At 48.1% G+C, this 17,142-nt stretch overlaps 8 protein-coding genes across 8 annotated transcripts; 4 read left to right on the top strand and 4 right to left on the bottom strand.

The window, feature by feature from the left end:
• Positions 1-18: 18 nt before the first annotated feature.
• LY89DRAFT_608170 (cullin binding protein-like protein CanA) lies at positions 19-4,930 on the bottom strand. Its single transcript, XM_018210487.1, has 5 exons — positions 4,822-4,930; positions 4,363-4,726; positions 1,277-4,307; positions 891-1,229; positions 19-840 (listed from the first exon to the last, which is right to left on the bottom strand). Exons 2-5 carry the CDS (start codon positions 4,599-4,601, stop codon positions 394-396), a joined length of 4,056 nt encoding a protein of 1,351 aa, XP_018076084.1. The 5' UTR covers positions 4,602-4,726; positions 4,822-4,930; the 3' UTR covers positions 19-393.
• Positions 4,931-5,217: 287 nt separating this feature from the next.
• On the top strand, positions 5,218-6,066 carry LY89DRAFT_694232 (uncharacterized protein; the record flags this gene model as incomplete). Its single annotated transcript, XM_018216691.1, has 3 exons — positions 5,218-5,366; positions 5,424-5,847; positions 5,881-6,066. The coding sequence occupies 3 exons, from the start codon at positions 5,218-5,220 to the stop codon at positions 6,064-6,066; spliced, it is 759 nt and encodes a 252-aa protein (XP_018076083.1).
• Positions 6,067-6,427: 361 nt separating this feature from the next.
• LY89DRAFT_381682 (uncharacterized protein) lies at positions 6,428-9,361 on the top strand. The gene is made up of 3 exons (XM_018207137.1): positions 6,428-6,635; positions 6,688-7,231; positions 7,296-9,361. The coding sequence occupies exons 2-3, from the start codon at positions 6,712-6,714 to the stop codon at positions 9,221-9,223; spliced, it is 2,448 nt and encodes an 815-aa protein (XP_018076082.1). The 5' UTR covers positions 6,428-6,635; positions 6,688-6,711; the 3' UTR covers positions 9,224-9,361.
• Positions 9,362-9,926: 565 nt separating this feature from the next.
• On the bottom strand, positions 9,927-11,085 carry LY89DRAFT_694231 (septum-promoting GTP-binding protein 1; the record flags this gene model as incomplete). The annotated part of the gene is made up of 3 exons (XM_018216690.1): positions 9,927-10,028; positions 10,086-10,160; positions 10,372-11,085. 3 exons carry the CDS (start codon positions 11,083-11,085, stop codon positions 9,927-9,929), a joined length of 891 nt encoding a protein of 296 aa, XP_018076081.1.
• A 635-nt stretch (positions 11,086-11,720) lies between these two features.
• LY89DRAFT_729230 (glycine cleavage system H protein) lies at positions 11,721-12,302 on the top strand (the record flags this gene model as incomplete). Its single annotated transcript, XM_018219360.1, has 2 exons — positions 11,721-11,844; positions 11,896-12,302. The coding sequence occupies 2 exons, from the start codon at positions 11,721-11,723 to the stop codon at positions 12,300-12,302; spliced, it is 531 nt and encodes a 176-aa protein (XP_018076080.1).
• An 85-nt stretch (positions 12,303-12,387) lies between these two features.
• On the bottom strand, positions 12,388-13,702 carry LY89DRAFT_381708 (porphobilinogen deaminase). Its single transcript, XM_018207138.1, has one exon. It carries the CDS (start codon positions 13,604-13,606, stop codon positions 12,473-12,475), a length of 1,134 nt encoding a protein of 377 aa, XP_018076079.1. The 5' UTR covers positions 13,607-13,702; the 3' UTR covers positions 12,388-12,472.
• Positions 13,703-14,411: 709 nt separating this feature from the next.
• LY89DRAFT_576208 (3-carboxy-cis,cis-mucoante lactonizing enzyme) lies at positions 14,412-15,643 on the top strand (the record flags this gene model as incomplete). Its single annotated transcript, XM_018208828.1, has 3 exons — positions 14,412-14,603; positions 14,649-15,234; positions 15,285-15,643. 3 exons carry the CDS (start codon positions 14,412-14,414, stop codon positions 15,641-15,643), a joined length of 1,137 nt encoding a protein of 378 aa, XP_018076078.1.
• Positions 15,644-16,230: 587 nt separating this feature from the next.
• Positions 16,231-16,984, bottom strand: LY89DRAFT_694227 (trimeric LpxA-like protein; the record flags this gene model as incomplete). The annotated part of the gene is made up of 3 exons (XM_018216689.1): positions 16,231-16,534; positions 16,587-16,829; positions 16,881-16,984. 3 exons carry the CDS (start codon positions 16,982-16,984, stop codon positions 16,231-16,233), a joined length of 651 nt encoding a protein of 216 aa, XP_018076077.1.
• Positions 16,985-17,142: the final 158 nt, after the last annotated feature.

Genomic DNA, 17,142 nt, shown 5'->3' with positions numbered 1-17,142 from the left:
GTGAATTGTGAATATTGTAGGAGATAGGTACATAGATTCGTGGTAATGAAACAAGGCTTCCCCTTCACTTTGAATTTGTTGCTGTGAGGCCTCAACGTTCATCCTGATCTTAAGAGTATCACATTTTAGTATGCCAAGCACTTTGGAGGTAATGTAATGTCTTATGATGGATATTTTTCTTCCGTTTATCAGACGCAACGCAAACCAACGCAAACCGCACACGCAAGCTATGCGGGAGTACCAAGCCTCCCAAATCAAAAGATCTGCGTGAAAGGCATTTATCTGCTTATCAAGTTTCGCTTATTTATTCGTTCTTCATCGTCATAATCATCGTCTTCTCGTAACCATTTTCCTTCCTCCCAACTTTCATACCACGTGAAGCAAGTTAGGCAGTCAATGACCACCCTCCTTCTCACCATCCCTCAGACTCCTAATTTGCGCATCGAAATCCTTCTCAACCCACTCCCAATATACTCTCCAAGTCTGATGCTGTCCCGCATTTGCACCCACCCCACTACTAGCCGCTGGAATCGCACTATGCAACAGCAGTGTGACGCGCAATACGTTCTTGCTGGCTTCTTCTTGCTTCTCGACTTCCTGCTTGACAGCATTCTCCTTGAGTTTCGTGGACAGAATCTTGCGGAAACAGTCGGCGATGGTGTCGAGTCGGCGCGAGGTCTCTTCGGGGTCAAGGATCACGAGTTTGGTGAGCATGAGATTGCAGAGGGCGCGGATGTCGTGTTCGTCGGAGAGGCCGGCGACGACGCGGTTGTAGAAGTCGAGGATGTTCATGCGGGAGAAGGCAGTTTCCATGAGGGAGTAGAGGGTTTCGTAAGCGCTCTATAATGGTATCAGTATGACAGATAGGGAATGGGAGAGAGGGACCTTGCCTTTCGGACTTCCAGACCGTCGTCGATCTTGTGCTTGAATGGACCCATGATGACCTCTCGAATGAGCTTCGGATTGATAACAGACTCGTTCATTACTAGTGGCAAGAGAACACCCAGGTTTGGAATAATCAAGTCAGGCTTGTTGTGAGAAGCAGAGTTCAATGTGGTTAAAGCCAGACGTCGGTTCTCCAATTCTGGGTCCTTGAGCATGACCAAGAGCATGTCGATGAGTGAGTTCTTCAATGCTCCGTCGAAGGCCGCGTCACTCTCAGGCAGAGTATAGCGAGTAGCCTGGATGGCCATGGCTCGGATAGAGGCATTCTTGTTCTGGAGGTAGGCCTGGAAGGTGTTAGCAATAATCTAATTGTAATTTGGGCAGATCGTACCTGTAATTGCGGAATATATGTGTTGGGGTCGATGATTGCAAGTCTACCTATGCACTCTGCTCCTACAGCCTTGTTATCCTCAGTCTGAGATGCACTAAGCAAACGATCCCAGATAGACTTGGTGTACTTGGAGATATCGAGAGAAGACGTGCTAGCTTGCTGAAGAATCTCTTTAATCGAATGCAATAGCAAGTATTGAGCATTGCCACCTTTGTCCATAGTAGACAATATGTCGGGAAGGTATAGCTGAACATTGCCAGCACCTGCTCGTCCAAGCGCGACTGCAGCAGCGAGAGGGACCTTTTCTGATCTAGTTGCGAACTGTGATGTGAATGTGGAGGGCTTCAATGGCGAATTGGCACCCATGCGGAGACCTGCTTCACCGAGAACAGCGAGAGCTAGACATCTTCTAGCATCGTCTGAATCAGGATTGACTGCCTCTGCCATAAAACTGTTCACATCAACTCCAATGGAAGGGCCTCCTTCAACTAGTAAGGTACCAATGACCTTACCGACAACAGCTGGATCGCCGTTGACGTTGACTTCATTGAGAAGCCCAGACATGAGCTTTTGGCCTGCCTTACCCTTGCCAATGTTTGCGACCAAGATTAAAACTGCGTCAAGGGTCGCACCGCTGAGAGAAGTCTTCAACAGGCCACAAAGAGCAGTATTGAGTTGATCGGAAACAACAAGTCTTGCGTTGTCCGCCACCAGTGCTGAAAGAACCAAGAGAGCTGGACCAAGAAGGTGCAAATCCACAGTGGTAAGGAGGGGTAGTAGAGCACTAACAAGACCTTTGATGGTCTCAGCATCGAGAGCCTTTCTGTTAGCTGGGACAATAACCAAGTTCTTTAAAGCCGCAAGACTGGCACCTCGCAGAGATCGGTTAGCCTTCCGAAGTTGTGCAGAAAGCTCGAGAGAGACCTCTCGGATCCATTGTGGCTGTAATTGCCCTTGGACCGTGGTTAGTTCCGCGATGGTATCAACGGCATGTACTGCAGCAATGCGAGTTGTCTCATTCTTCAGTCTCTCGCTCAAGAGGTCAAGAGCCACTGTTCGATCGGCAGCAGAGACAAGAGCAGAGCCTTCTGGACCTGCAGTACGAGCTAGCAGGATACCTAAAGCTTGGATTGCCCGCTGGCGCACTTCCAAATCAGCATCATTTGCAGCTACTCGTCCAACGATGACTTTGTAGAGCATTTGCAGATCTGCTTGATGCTTCTCGTGCATCGATCTAGACCGGGGAGGTGTAAGAGCCTTGACAAGTTGTTCAACTGTGCCGATAGCCTCGCTGGAGATCTTATGGTATCTATCAGTGACAGCCGACACAACACCTGGTACAATCTTTCCGAGATACGGTTGGAGGACGCTGGATGAGTGAGTCTTAGCAATGTCACCAAATAGGTGAAGTGCTGCAATGCGGAGTGTGCTAGCGGTTGCCGAAGTGGCTCCGCCGCTCGACATCGTGGTCGCAGATCCAGTCGAGCCTGCAGTTGTCTTGACAGCATCGATGATTGGATCAACAATCTGGCCAAAGTAGTCTGCCAAACCACCACGCTGAACAGACACAACATCGTCTAGTAATCTAACTAATGCCTGCTTCGTGGGAATCGAGTTGCCTTTGAAGAGCTTTGTTGTCGAACGAATAAGAATAGGACTCATTCGTGCTAGATCAGCTCTAGGGCCAGAGGCGGGAACTGGCTCTGCGGGTGGCGAAGTTAGACCAGCTGACATAGAAAGCACGCTCTTCCTGTCGAAGGCGGTGGTGCTGCTTTGTCTTCTTCGCTTCCGGCTCTGAGGTGGATTGTTCGTGTACTCGGAACTCTCGTCAGAGTATGGGAGGACCACACCTTCACCAGTCTTGCGAACAAGTAATGCCATAGTTGAAATGACCTCTAAGCGCACGTTCTCCTCGCGTTCATTGAATCTCTGGACAAGGACAGGAGCGACTTGCATGTAGAGAGTGCCATCATCCAATAGATCTCCACTTGCCCGTGTAGATATGAGGGTATAAAGTGCCTTTGCAGCACACCGTCGGACTTTCCAGCTAGCATCATCATCGTCGTCGTCAAACCCAGCTTCGGCCTCGAAGTCATCGTCATCTCCGAATTCGTCCATGTCGTCCTCCTCGGGCTGCGTTCCACCCATCTCTTCGTCATCGTCGTCATTATAGTTGGGATCGTATTTAAGGAAGCGTAGGAGGGCACCAATAGTCTCCTCAGTATAACTTCTCATTTCATTGCCACAAGAAGAGAGAAACCCATCCAATGCCACAAGAGCTGCCTCTCGAACGTCGTCAGTCTCAGGATCTGGTTCACCATCCTCTGCAGAATTTTCAAGCTGCTCCGTGAGTTCTTCTTGACTTAAAGCTGCAAGAACGAATGGGGCTAGCGTCTTCAGATATGGCCCAAATCTTGCAGAAATTGATCGAGCCATAGAGCCAAGGATGGTGATGTACAATCGTCTTTGAACAAGGGTCAGATGCGAATTCCTCAAGCTCTCAATCAGTTGAGAAACAAAACTGCTTAGTCCATCATCTGTTAAGTACATGGCCAAGAGTGAAACTGCTACGACAGCTCGCTTCTTGACCACAGAACTTGCTCGATCTGTTTCAAGGATCCCAGCAAGCAAGGTTTGGAAAGCTTCAACCTCGCTCTGATGAAGCATAGGACCAAAGCATCTGACTACCTCGATCAAAACATCCACAGCCTCGGGATCAATATCCTTCCCAGACTCTAGGTCCAACATGCCTGGTGGCGGTGGCGGAAGTTTCACACCCTTCTGAGCCTTATTGAGTACCAGACGGCCTACAAGGCGCGGGATCAGGACTCTGCTAATTGCAGCATATGCCTCCACAACTTCCTTTGCCGGAGAAACACCACTGACAGGTCGAGGAAGTGTGGCAACGACGGTTCGGAGTGCCATCGCAGGGATAGAGTTATCGACCGAGTTCTCCGTATTGAGATTTGACAACTTTTCGAGAAGTGGAGGTAGAATACTGGCGGGGATCTTTGTGACCAAGGGTCCAAGACTAAAATAATTAGTATACCGTCAGGATCTAGAGGTTATTTTCGAGGTTGCTTTACCACTTAATAGCCAAATTCTGAACTTCGCCATTTTGATCGTCCAACGTCTTCAAAATCCCATCTACTGCTCTAGCAGCAGTGTTATAATCACTGTGGAGAAAGTCGTGCTTGCCAACGCTGAGTATTTGGAAGAGATCATTCAAGGACATGAATCTGTAATCAGGATCCGCATCGTGGAGCTTGGGGAGGAGTTGCGCCACCTGTTGCGGGGTCGGGTTCGATGATACTTGAGTCGCCATGATGGATGGTGACGACTCGCGCCGAAAGCGGGAACGAGGCAGCAGATTAGGACGTCGAGTTCGTTACGATATCGTGATCATGAGCGGGAATGTCAAGTCGTCAAGAACCCGAAGAAAATGTGAACCTTTCATTTGTTAGCTTTAATTCTATGTATGGTGTGCCTGGAAGAGCAGGAGGCTGCAGCTGGTTGCCTAAGGAAGGAATTCAGAATGAACTTACTCGCAGATATCAGGTGCACCTGGAAGTTTGCGAAGTCAAGCCCTGCAAAGAAGATGCGGTTTGGGAAAGAGACGAGCTCTTGTGATCCAGGTCCCGATTTATATTTGGTCGCGTTGACTCTCGATGATATTTGGTGGGGTCAGTTGCAACGCTCTAACCTAATTCAGGATCCTAGCTTTCCGAGCTCCCAGATGTCATGTCCAGTAATCGATGCGGACAAAGACCGTGCTGGCGTGATTAAATCCTTGAAGAACCTCCAGCCATCTTCTTTTCAACAGCTTCATTTACAGCCCAATTGATCCGGTAAGCCTCGCAAAATCTCTTTTGACTGTCTTTCTATCTGACTTTTTACAGTGATCGTATTTCTGGACTTTGTTGTTCAGACATTACCTCGCAATGGCTTTTTCAAGAGTGGCAGCTTTGCGATCCGCCGTCCGAGGTATTCGACCTTCAATTGCTCGGCCTCAATGCTTTCGTCAGGTCGTTCGACGTGGCTATGCTAGTGGTCATGGCTCTACTACACAAGCAGGTGGTGACACTCTTTGGTAAGGATTGTCTTGGAATCATCAAAGTTTACACATTTTACTGACGACGTCATAAAGGGCCGTTGGAGCTATTGCAGTAACAATTCCATCTTGCTGGTACCTCTTGTCGAACTCCCCAGACACCGAACACGGCCATGGAGACCACGGTGATAGCCATGGCAAAGAACATGAAGAGCACGAGGAGGAATCCGAGGAGGAATCCAAGGATGAGCCCGAAGAAGAGTCTAAGGATGAAGGCGAGGACAAGAAGGCTTCCACCGAATCAGAAGACAAGGACAGTGACAAGTCTGAAGACTCTGATAGCGGAGACGACGAGAAGAAGGCTGCCGATACCCCCGATACTTCAGATGATGAAGGTGACGAGAAGAACACCAAGAAGTCCATTCCTGATGCGAAGGGCGGTTCTAAGAAGAGACTGGAAAGCAACAACGCCGTCAAGCAAGGCGAGGGTGACCGCTCTGACAAGGTAAATTGGGAGAAAGTCAATTATTGACCCTTTTCTGACTTTTTACAGGCTGCGCCATCGAAAGAGAGTAAAGGCCAAAATTCTCAGGATGGCAAGCAAGAAGGACTTAGCAATACTGATACCAAGCACTCAACTGACATCACAAACGACCCCAGCAAGAGCAAGAAGAGTGAAGGCGGTCCAGATACCGCTAAGGTCAAGGGCACTGTCGACCCCAAGAGGCCACAGGTATAAATCTAATTCTTTTGAAAAACATCGAATTTCCTAGCCAGTCTTTGCACATGCAATGTGTCATGGACATCACCTCTTTTAGGAGGACTAGAAGTGGGCTAACGACAGATTTCTAGCCAGAAAAAAAGTAGATTTTGTCTTGAGGGTAATTGGAAAAGTGCTAGTAGAACGGGTGCACATGTTCATACTTCAAGACTTGTCATGGCTGTATAATTAGTGTATCTGATTTCCATGCATTTTCGATCACTGAGAGCTCGTTTGTGGGTACGGATGATTTGTCATTTGTCCTCGAAGTCAGTTTCAACGATTAATGCACGCCCGAACTGCATGGAAATTGATGCAAAAGGAGAAGTTCCTGATCCGAAAGTTCCCTTTTCAATAATCTCAGGAGTCTCACTGTCGAACGTACTTTCCGTGGGTGTAAGTTCCACGAAGTGAAGCGTGCCTGCCAAAGTTGGAAGACGCTTACCAGCTATTGCTCTCTTACGTTGCTTCTTCTCCCTTTCAAACATCACCAACACAAATATCACGTCAACGCCAACTGGCAATGCAGCATTCATAGCAATTGCATCGTAAGCGTCTCTCTAGTCGTATGACTATCATCTGCTGACCTCGTTTGCGCAGACTCACTGATATCATCAATATTGAATGGCACGAGGTAAAGCAAGGTGCAAAGAATCCCAACATCCAACTTGCGCCGTTTATCGACCATTGGTGAAGCGACCACCACTCATTCCTCCTGTCCACCGAGAGGCTCTTGTCACACCACAGTATACTCTTATTGTACCACGAAATCATCAAGTCATGGATGATAGTACTGCTCTTCGGCAGTCAGCTTGGGGTGCTGAAGGCGCACGACGTCCTTCGCAGGCGAATCGTAGCCAAACAGAAGACGAAACCACATTTCAAGATTGGCTAAGTCCTTGGTGTCAAGAGCCACCAGATGCCGAGAACAGAGATGTAGAAACGTGTTGCTTGGGGTTTTGGGTTCCTTGTGCGCTTTATGGAAAGTCTAATTGGCGTTTAAAGCGAGTGGCCATGGGAGAAGACTCTTCTAATGCTAGCTGGAAGCCAAGTATGGGCTGTAATGGTAATTGCTGGGGCTGGTTCGGGTTGTGCTGTCTGACAGCAGTTGTCATTCCGTGTTGCGGTCCATGGTGCATTGCAGGTAAGCCTCAAATTTCTACAGATTGAAGTGTAAGGAAATCCTGACTGACTTTCCCTTTCGCTAGGTATTGTAACTGGTATGCAGCGCACTCGAGTCCGCGGAACATATGGAATGCAAGGAAAAGTTGTCGATGATTTTTGCAAGGGCTTTTGGTGTTCCTGTTGCACTCAAATGCAGATCGACCGTGAAATCCGAGCCCGAGAAGGAGATAAGACGCTGAGATATAACAAGCAATACCTCGCAAGCTTACAAGACACACATATCGACACACAACCTCAGCCGCCTGAGCTAATGAGCTATGCTCCATCGCGACAAGCGTCAGAGCAAGCTATGGAGCTGACTCAGGTCACGACAAAACCGAAAAAACTTCTCAAATCGCCACCTGCCATAGTAAACCGGGTCGACGAGGTACGAGTCCAGATCTCTGCCCCACAGCCAACCCGGAGCAGAAACGGGGAACCAATCAGGCGTGGTGAACCACAGCAACAAGCGGAAAAGCTAAAGGACGCCGAGGAGATCATTGTCTCAGTTGACAAGAAATCCCGACATGATACCAAGAAGGACTATGGAAATGCCAAGCAGCTTCGTGCCAAGCCTCATGCATCTGTTAATGATGCTGAAGCTTCGAAGGAGCCCGGAAAGAAGGCCAACACATCATCTTCGTCCGCACATGAGAACGTAGCGGCTATACAAGAGAAGTCTCGACATGATCGCCTCTTGGAAGAGCATACTATTGTGGACTGTGTGGAAGTAGAGACGGCAATGAAAGACAATAAACTCGAAAAGCAGGAAAGCCGTCTTCTGATCGACTGTACAATTGTAGAGGTCGGTGACAACAAGACTTCTGGAATGGTAGAGCAACACGAGATGGGGGACTGCCACGGAGCGTCATCATCTGAAGATACTCAAGAGCTGTCTTATGTCCATGATTTCACAGACTGTCCCGTTGACAAGGCAGTGCTTGACTATTACGAAAGTCAAGGAACAAAGGTACAGCAACACAGCTTATCCGATGATCCTCGAACAAGCTCTTCTCGTGGAAGATACATAGAGCAGCATCGCTTATCTGAAGATACTCGTGTCAGCTCTGCTCGTGGTAGATACATAGAGCAGCATCGCTTGTCCGAGGATACTCGTGCAAGCTCTTCAACGGCCCATCAGCCTCCGAATGCTTCTCGTCAACACACGGAGCTCGAATGTCTGGAGTTGCACCAAGCTGGCTCATCAAAAACGACAGGAAGACAAAATCGAAGTGCAAGCTTTGGTACCGACACTACTGTGACCAAATCTCCCAACGGTCTCAAAGAGCATCGACTTGTCAGCTGCCCACCTGGGTTCTCTGTGAAATCATCTTCTGATGATCGATCTCAAGACAGTGACGATAATCATGCCTCTCAAAAGCCGGATAAAAAGCGTCTACATGCCTCCTCAAGATCCAAGAAACAGGGCAATGCTCTTCACATCCATGATGAAAACTGTCTCACTGGTAGCTTGCGTCACAAATGCGCCTTGAATTTTGAGATCACGAGCTCAAAGCAAGCTGGCGACGTTGACTCCTCAAACAGTGCTGGAGCTGCCACTGAAAGCAAAAGTGGCCATGGTCAGAAGCAACGTCGCTTCAAAGGACTTCGAAAAACTAACGATACAAAGACCAGTTCAGGTTCTAATGACAACAAGAGCAGCCGGTCAGCAGAGAAATCTGGTCAAAGTGTCCACTCACAAACTTCATCGCAAGGCGGCAAGAAGGAGAACAGCCAGAATAGTCGCGGAGGCACATCCTGCAAACTCGTTGGCTTTCCATACGGTGAATTTGAAGAGACCAAGATCATTGCGGGAAGTAGTAAATCTCAGGGCGAGCAGGCTAAAGAGCTTGTAAAGATAGTTGTTACTGAGGTAGAGCAGGAGAGTCAAGACGGCAAGGGTTCCAGCTTCTGGAGCAAGATGACAGGTAGCACCAAGGGGAAGGAGGCATCATCGGAGTGTCATACTTGACTTGTTTGATATATCTTGAACAGGATCGGCTCAAGGGTTAGGCTGTTAGAATTCAGATTGAGAGTATTATTAGGTTGGGTGGCTGAAAGTAGGACGTTGCATTGTATCCATTCCTTTTTGTCTAGTCCACAAGGCTTATATGACATCAATTAGTCTTTGTTTTCCAAGACTCCTTCCAATTCATTAACTCTCACTGCATCAATTACTGTCCATGATTCAAAGTTGATAGTGAAGATCTTGAGCCCACATTGCTACTAACATACAGTACAATTGCAATGGAGAGCTTCGAATGGATTTCATTTGATACAGAGGAGAAAGAACATTATGTGTCTTCTGTCTTGGACCGATTAAGTCTGGTGTATCAGAACCTCAGAATCCTCAATGATCTGTGCCCAGTCCCCTGCTCCACAGCTCCAGCTCCAGTTCAAATGCCCGCAAAACAGCAACGCAAAAAAAAAGAAAATTGAGCAAGTTTCAAGTCAATTCCATGCCAGATGCCAAGTTCCCCCGTTCCACTCGTGATGATTCGTTCTCATTTCAGGGTGCGTAAATCGTGTAGTTTTGTTTTGGTTTGGTTTTGTGTTGGGGGAGGTGAGGTGAGATGCTCATTCCACAAGCAGGGATTCGAAGAACATGAACTCGATCAGGAAATCTCGTAGCGGGCCGTAGATCTCGTGGTGGGGGCGGAAGGGGAGGAGGGCGTCTATTGGACGGACTGGTAGATGAGGAGGGGCTCGCCGACATTTTCGATTTCGGGGATGGTGCATTTTAGGTCGAAGGCTTTGGAGAGGACGATTTTGAAGATCTGGAGAGGAGGGTTAGGTCAAGGATGAGGATTGGGTTTAGTGAGGAGGGGATATACTTTTTGGACGTTGATGCTGTGACTTGTGCTGCTGAAGATCAAGCTTGCTCGCATTGCCTTTGCGAATCTTCGTGCCTTGAGTGTGTTGTTAGTGAGTGGTGATAGTAAGTGGTGGAGGTTGATATAGTTTGAGAAACAATCTTTTTATGTTCGAGGGTAGCCTCATTCAAGAGTCACCCCGTTCCAAGTGGTCTCGTTCAAGAACGGTCCCGTTCAGGAATCAGCCCGTGTTGAGAACCGTCTCATTTAAGTGGCCCCGTTTTGAAGAGTGAAAAATCAAGCTTACCTGATTCGAGATCTCTTCTTGGTCTTCTCTTGGGAAATTGACGAAATGATCATATTTCGTGCCAACCAAAAACGGGATCGCCGTCTTGTTGAATCCTCTGCCTTGTCGGTACCACTCCTTGATACTATTCAGTGTGCTTTTCCTCGTCAGGTCGAACATGAAAAGTATAGCAACAGCGTCGTTGCATACTAATGGAAGCATGTTCACGAACTCCCGTTGTCCTCCCAGATCCCAAATTGAAAACGTGATCTCGGTGTTGCGTATTGAGATTGTCTTCTCCATGAAGTTAACCCCAAGTGTTTGGATATAATCTTCGTCCCAGCTACCCTCAACATATTTTACCATCAGAGATGTTTTGCCTATTTGGGCATCTCCAACCATGCCAACTTTGATCACAACGCTATTCTTGTTCCGACTTTGGTCTGTGGTTCCGCGAGCACTCTGATCCTGGTATGAGGACTGCATGTAGCCGCCATTTCCAGATAAGCCAGAGTTTGGTCTCGAGATTGATGGTGGGAAAGACGTAGGCGGGGTGGGATATCTGGCATTTGGGTCGATGTCTAGGGTCGGAGAGGCAGAGTAACCGTGGCGTGAAGGGAAGTCTGCAGACTGCGATTGTGTATGTCTTCTTGTGGGGGTATGTGCTTCGTCGGTGCCTCCCATTGCTTCATCCTGAACCTCCCCTCTTTGTTCATATCCGCCGTCTGTCTCCATCGTCTCTACGGTGTCGTGGAATTGGGCTGGAGAACCCGCTGATAACGTCGAGGAATCCAGATTGTCGAATTTGTAGGATGTTGTGGGGTTGATGAGGGACGGCTGAATAGTCGGGATCAACACAGAGATGCTGAAGTAGACATGTGTGGAATCTGGTCTTGGAGGAAATAAGGTTATGCAAGTGAAGGTAGAGCGCACTCTGGCTATGCTCAAAGTACCGTTTGGGTCGAGTTGAAGTTATTCGGGCCTGGTCGAGACCCCTGACAGACCTGTTCTCGCGCCTTCAAATGTCGGCGCTTGAACTAGTGGATCAACGCGTATCGGAGCTGACTTGACGCGACAGAAAAGGTAGAAGTCGAAGAGTCAATACAGATATCCCAGCGCACAAAGAATGAATCTCTCACTGGTGCATGAAGCTGATCTATTAGGAAATTGAGGGGCGCTTTGTTGTCAATATCAACAAAACGATATTGATTGTCTATTATCCTTGACCCTACCCTGATCTCGCGTTCTTAGTCGGGATGGAAGGATTTAGGTGGGGTCGCTTAACCGCGGCCTTGTAATTTAGGTCCATCTTTTTCAAAAGTCTTAAGAGCTCCCGATATCGTCACATTTTACAGCCACAAACCTCCATAATGGCATCAATTGCACGATCACTGCGGCCTGCGGCTTCTCAATTTTCTGCTAGATCATGCAGGAGAGCGGCTTTATGGCGACCTTCTCCATTTAACGCTCGAGCTTTTTCCACTTCCCCAGCTGGTTAGTCCTGTCTACCTATATCGCCGATAGCATGATACTGATGTTTTCTAGCTCTGCATAAAAGGTTTACCAAGGAGCACGAATGGATTGAGCTCTCTGAGGATGGAAAGACTGGTGTAATTGGCATATCCTCCTACGCTGCTCACTCGCTCGGTGACGTTGTCTATGTCGAGCTTCCCACGATTCCAATGGATGTTGCAGCAGGCGATTCGATCGGCGCTGTTGAATCAGTAAAATCAGCTTCCGATATCAACTCTCCGATTACCTGCACTATTACAGAGGTCAATGATCTGCTAGAAGAGAAGCCAAGTACTATCAACAAGGGTCCTGAGGATAGTTCATCTGCTGGTGGGTGGTTTGCAAAGGTGGAGGTGAGCGAAGTCGGTGTCAAGGATATGGAAGCTTTGATGGATGCGAAGGCTTACAAAGAGTACACTGAGGAAGAAGGAGATCATTGAAGAAAGATCAGACGAAGTCTACTGTGCATATAGAAAGGCCACTTCAACAGTCACGGCGTTTGGGGAAAGCTATTGGTATTTGGAGGAGGTGAATATTGTGCACTTTTTCCAGGCCCATCACCTGCGCCGACCAGTCTATGCGATACAAAAGCCAATGTCTATAGTAACAATCATGCTCCACCACCGTCTTTGATGATCGGTCGGTTTAGGTTGATGGCTTCCAGGATCTTGGTAGCTCCTTTTTCCACCAAAACATGAGCCAAGTCCCAGCCGAACTCATCCGCATCTTTAGCATTCAGAACTTCTCCTAGTCTTTCTGCCTCAACATGCTCCTTGCCGTCAAGACTGACAACAATAGCCTTCATCAACAACTTTCCCTTCTCAATCCAAGTGGTCTCTACACCAATTGGCACACTGCAACCTCCCTCCAGTGTTCTCATCAGACTTCGCTCTGCTGTGCCTGCTAGTGTTGATTCTTCGTTTGCTAACTTGTTCAGGATAGCTGTTGTCTTTTCATCTCCTTCTCTGACCTCAATGGCAAGAGCTCCCTGACCGACAGCATGTAACAGTCCTCCACCCTCGGTCTTCGAATCCAAGTATTGCGTGATCCTGTCACCCCAATCCATCCTCAGAATACCAGCCGCAGCCAATATCAGACAGGAGTAATCCCCATCCTCAGCATCCAACTTGCTCAACCTCGTCCCTACATTCCCTCTAACATCCTTGAACTTCAAATGTGGATACCGCATCTTGATCTGCGCACTCCTCCTCACACTGCTGGTCCCAACCACAGCTCCCTCAGGCAGCTCCAACAAACCCTTATACTCCAACCCCTTCTTCATGATGACCACATCTCGGGGATCCTCTCTCTCCATGATACACCCAATAACACACTTGGGCGGCAACTGCGTAGGCAAATCCTTCAAACAATGCACAATAAGATCCAACGTCCCGTCCATCAACTGAGCTTCCAACTCATGAGTCCACAAAGCCTTAGCCCCAAAGTCATGTAATGCAGTAGTTTGGTTCTTATCACCCATCGTGCTCATAGCGTGGATCTCGTAATTGAGGTCTGGGTGTGCTTTCTTCAGGTCCGCAAGCACCATCTCGGCTTGTACGACGGCCAACGCGGAGCGTCGTGTGCCGATGTGGATTGTGGTTTTCTCATCCAGGTTGGCTTCTTCTGCGTTTCGCTTTAAGGCTGTGGAAGGAGCGGTCTCTTTGGAGGATTTTTCTTGGACGTTGACGGTGGGGTCGAGGACCGGTCGGGAGGAGGTCGACTCGAGTTGCTCGTGTGTTGCCATGGTTGGCAGATGGTAATTGACTTCGGGAGGAAGTCTGCGGTCGTGGTGTTGTGAATTGGGATTTTTGGATGTGTTTTGAGATGTTGATGGTGGGGTTCGAGCTCGAAATTTCAGAGGGGCACGCCCACCGCTTGTCGAACCAGCCACCGGTCACCGAGAAGGCATTTGCCTGAACATGTCACACTTTCATCCCATATCGAGCATTGGGTTAAACTCTTCCATATCTATCCTCATTCATCTGACCTACGAAAAGATATCGATCGTGTATCGTTCGGCCCCCTCCATCTGTATCTCCACTTCCCGATGCCGTAGCGCCAGGTACGGCTCGCATGTCTCGGTATTGCAGACGTCCCTGAGTGTCGTCAACTGGAGGGACGAAGTCGCCAATCAAGTGTTCTGCTTTATTGTACTCGATTCAGTTGCCAAGTTTCTGCTTGGGCTGCATGTCTACGCGTCCCTGGGTCTGTGTAGTCCACCACTGTCCACCTGCAATTTGGAGCTTTACGAAGGTTCGCGAAGCTTAGTCGTCATCCCTTGGTGCTTTGAAGCTTGATCCTCGGAAAATTTAGTAGCCCTTGTGTTTTGAAACGATTTCGGCCAATGAAAGTGTATTCTAAGTTGTGTTTCGAGGGGTAGTGGACATTAAGTGACTGCCGGAGATGGGACTCCTTGAAAATGTTTGTGGGGAAGAGAATTAAATTATGGAGACTGAGATTTTAAGAAGATATAACAGTAGCATTCCCTTCACAATGTTCTGCCACTTTACGGCATTCCTTCATTCGCTTTCGTCTCATTATCTGCAAACATGCGTGCCTCTATTACCGCTCTCTCGCTCCTCGGTGCTCTTTCAGCTGTGCATGCAGATCTTCATCACCTCATTGTTGGTACATTTGGTACTGAAAGCCTTTATACACTCGAATTTGATGACTCTGCTTTGACTCTAAACTTGATCCAAAATCTTACAGTCTCTACTGCGTCTTCATGGATTGCTTTGAGTGTAAGTCTTCTCTATTGTTAATCGAATTAGTCTAACCGTGTCTAGCACGACAAGAAGAATCTATATGGGACTGCTCTCTCTTCTGGCTCTTCGGCCGTGCCAGCCTTTGTTAGCTATGCTCTTGGAAATGCAACGGACATCACTTACAGCAACCTCGTTGATTTGGGCGGGAATTGCAGCTCGTCAAAAGCTATCTTCGTGATGGCTGCAACCGAAAGTCCTTACGCTGTCTATGGAACACCATTCGGCGGGACAGCGGACTGTGGTGCCGTCATATCAGTTGACGAAAGCGGTGTTCTGTCCGAACTCATCCAAAATTATACCTACAAGTCTACCTCTGCTGTCCACGGCTTGGCCATGAATACCCAGAACACATTCTTGTACTCAGCTGATGATTCCGGAAACACACTTTGGACTCACAGCGTCGACAATACTACTGGAGAGCTTACATACGTTGCCAGTCTTGATGGACCAGCAACGGGATCTGATCCACGCCATGTCGCTATTCACCCAGAAGGACAATACCTCTATGTGATCCTCGAGGGCGCGAATGAGCTCGCACAATATACCGTTGATCAATCAACAGGCATTCCCTCATTTCAAAACGTGACGTATCCTCTCATTCCATCAGGTAGGCAACCTATCCATCTCTGACCAAAAATCCATCACTAACTGCTTCAGGTTCGGACTCTTCCTCATTCTGGTCGGATGAAGTCGCACTCTCTTATAGCACCAATTACCTGTGGGCCACGTCCCGTGCTCGGTCGACTAACGCCACGGGATATATCTCCGCCTTCTCCCTCGCCACTGACGGAAGTATCACTTCTCAACTATTCCTCAGCCCCACAACAAATAGTGGAGGAACAGCAAATTCCGTCTCGCCGAGTCCGTTTACTGATACCTTCGTGGCGTTGACGGATAGTAGCGTAGGTTTTGTGGAGATTTGGCAGCTTGCGGAGAATGGAACTAGTGCCAGTGTCGTTGCGAGGGCGGATCTTGATGATGGGGGTTGCTGTGCTAATGCGGTGTGGTATTCGTGAGTGTGGGAAGCGTATGGAGTGTGTATGAAGTTACAGGTTTGAAATACGATTCGAAAACGAGAAGTGGCCACTAAACAAATTTTCAAGATTGCTCACTGAGCATCAGATGCTGTCCACACATCACTTCTGCGGATCGCAAGTGCGAGATATACAAGCTAGTCACAATCCTGACGCAAGTAGCTTTTCTTTCCCAATTACCACGACGCCAGAAAGCACTTCTCAAATGCTGATCATAGCTCCAGGAGAATAGCACTGAAGATTCTGACCGATATCGTATGCAAGTGAAGGTGAAAGTCATCTCATCTAAGTCGTCATTGTCCCTATCTAAGACTCGACTTTAACACTATATAAGTCAGGATTGAATTTGAAACGCTCCCGTCAAAATCCTACAATCGATGCGATGTGCAACAACACTTTACAATGTCCGTACTCGCCAGTCATCTTCAAGAGAGCACAAGTCAGTTTTGGATTTCAGAAGCCTACGTCAAAACTCTACGAGGACCTGCGATGTGCAACAAATTATTGCAGTCTCCGTTCCCGAGCTTTGTCAAACATCCAATTTTTGTGGAACAATCAACACCACACCTTCATCTCAATCTCTTCAAAACCTTCGCAGGTACTCCACCAACCAAAAAACCTTCCTCAACATCCTTCACAACAACGGCCCCAGCGGCAACCACCGCTCCTCTCCCGATCCTCACCCCCGGCAAAACCGTCACATTCGCCCCAATCCAACAGTCATCCTCCACCACAATCGGCAACGCATGCGAGCCTCCACTTTCTCTCCTCACCACCATATCAGTGTCATGTGTAGCAGTACAGATACAAGCCCCCGGCCCAATCAGTACATTATTGCCTATGTGAACTGGCACATTATCGTGGATTGAGACGCTGGTTCTTGTTAGCTTGAAGTGAGTGGCAGAAGGTGGAAGGGGAGACATGCTCGCGATTTATATAGACGTTATTCCCGATGAATATATTGCAGCCCCAGACGCAGAAGAAAGGTGTTTCGATATTCGTCCCTGTGCCCAAACGACCGAGTATTTGTGCTGCGATCTTCATGCGTTGTTGTTTTAAGCTCTGGAAGGTGCTGCAAGCTATGATGTCTGGGTTGTTGAAAGAGTGTAATGCTTTGATGACCTTGAATTTATGATCGAGCATGATAGGTGCGTTAGGGGCGTGGAAACTTGGCTTTTGGTTAGTGAGAAGGAGGAGAGGTGAGGTGAGGTGTTCTTACTTCATGCCTGAGATCATTTTCTCGAATTCGTGGCACCAGGGGACGGAGGCTTGGCTTTGTTGAAGTTGATATATCATTTTGGGGTTCTTTTGGGATGCTGCCATGTTGGATTGGTCTATATAAAGAAAAGAAGCGGATTAAGTATGTATTGGTTGTAAGAGCATGTCTATGGAGGCACTTGATAATTTGAAACTTTAAATGCTTCGATTGATGTTGTCACTCGTGAATGGAAAGCTATCAATTGAGGAAGGAGCACTCAAGA

This window comes from Mollisia scopiformis (genome assembly GCF_001500285.1).
Source record: "Mollisia scopiformis unplaced genomic scaffold LY89scaffold_4, whole genome shotgun sequence".
In the NCBI taxonomy this organism is placed as follows: domain Eukaryota; kingdom Fungi; phylum Ascomycota; class Leotiomycetes; order Helotiales; family Mollisiaceae; genus Mollisia; species Mollisia scopiformis.
This window is presented reverse-complemented; position numbering and strand designations above follow the sequence as displayed.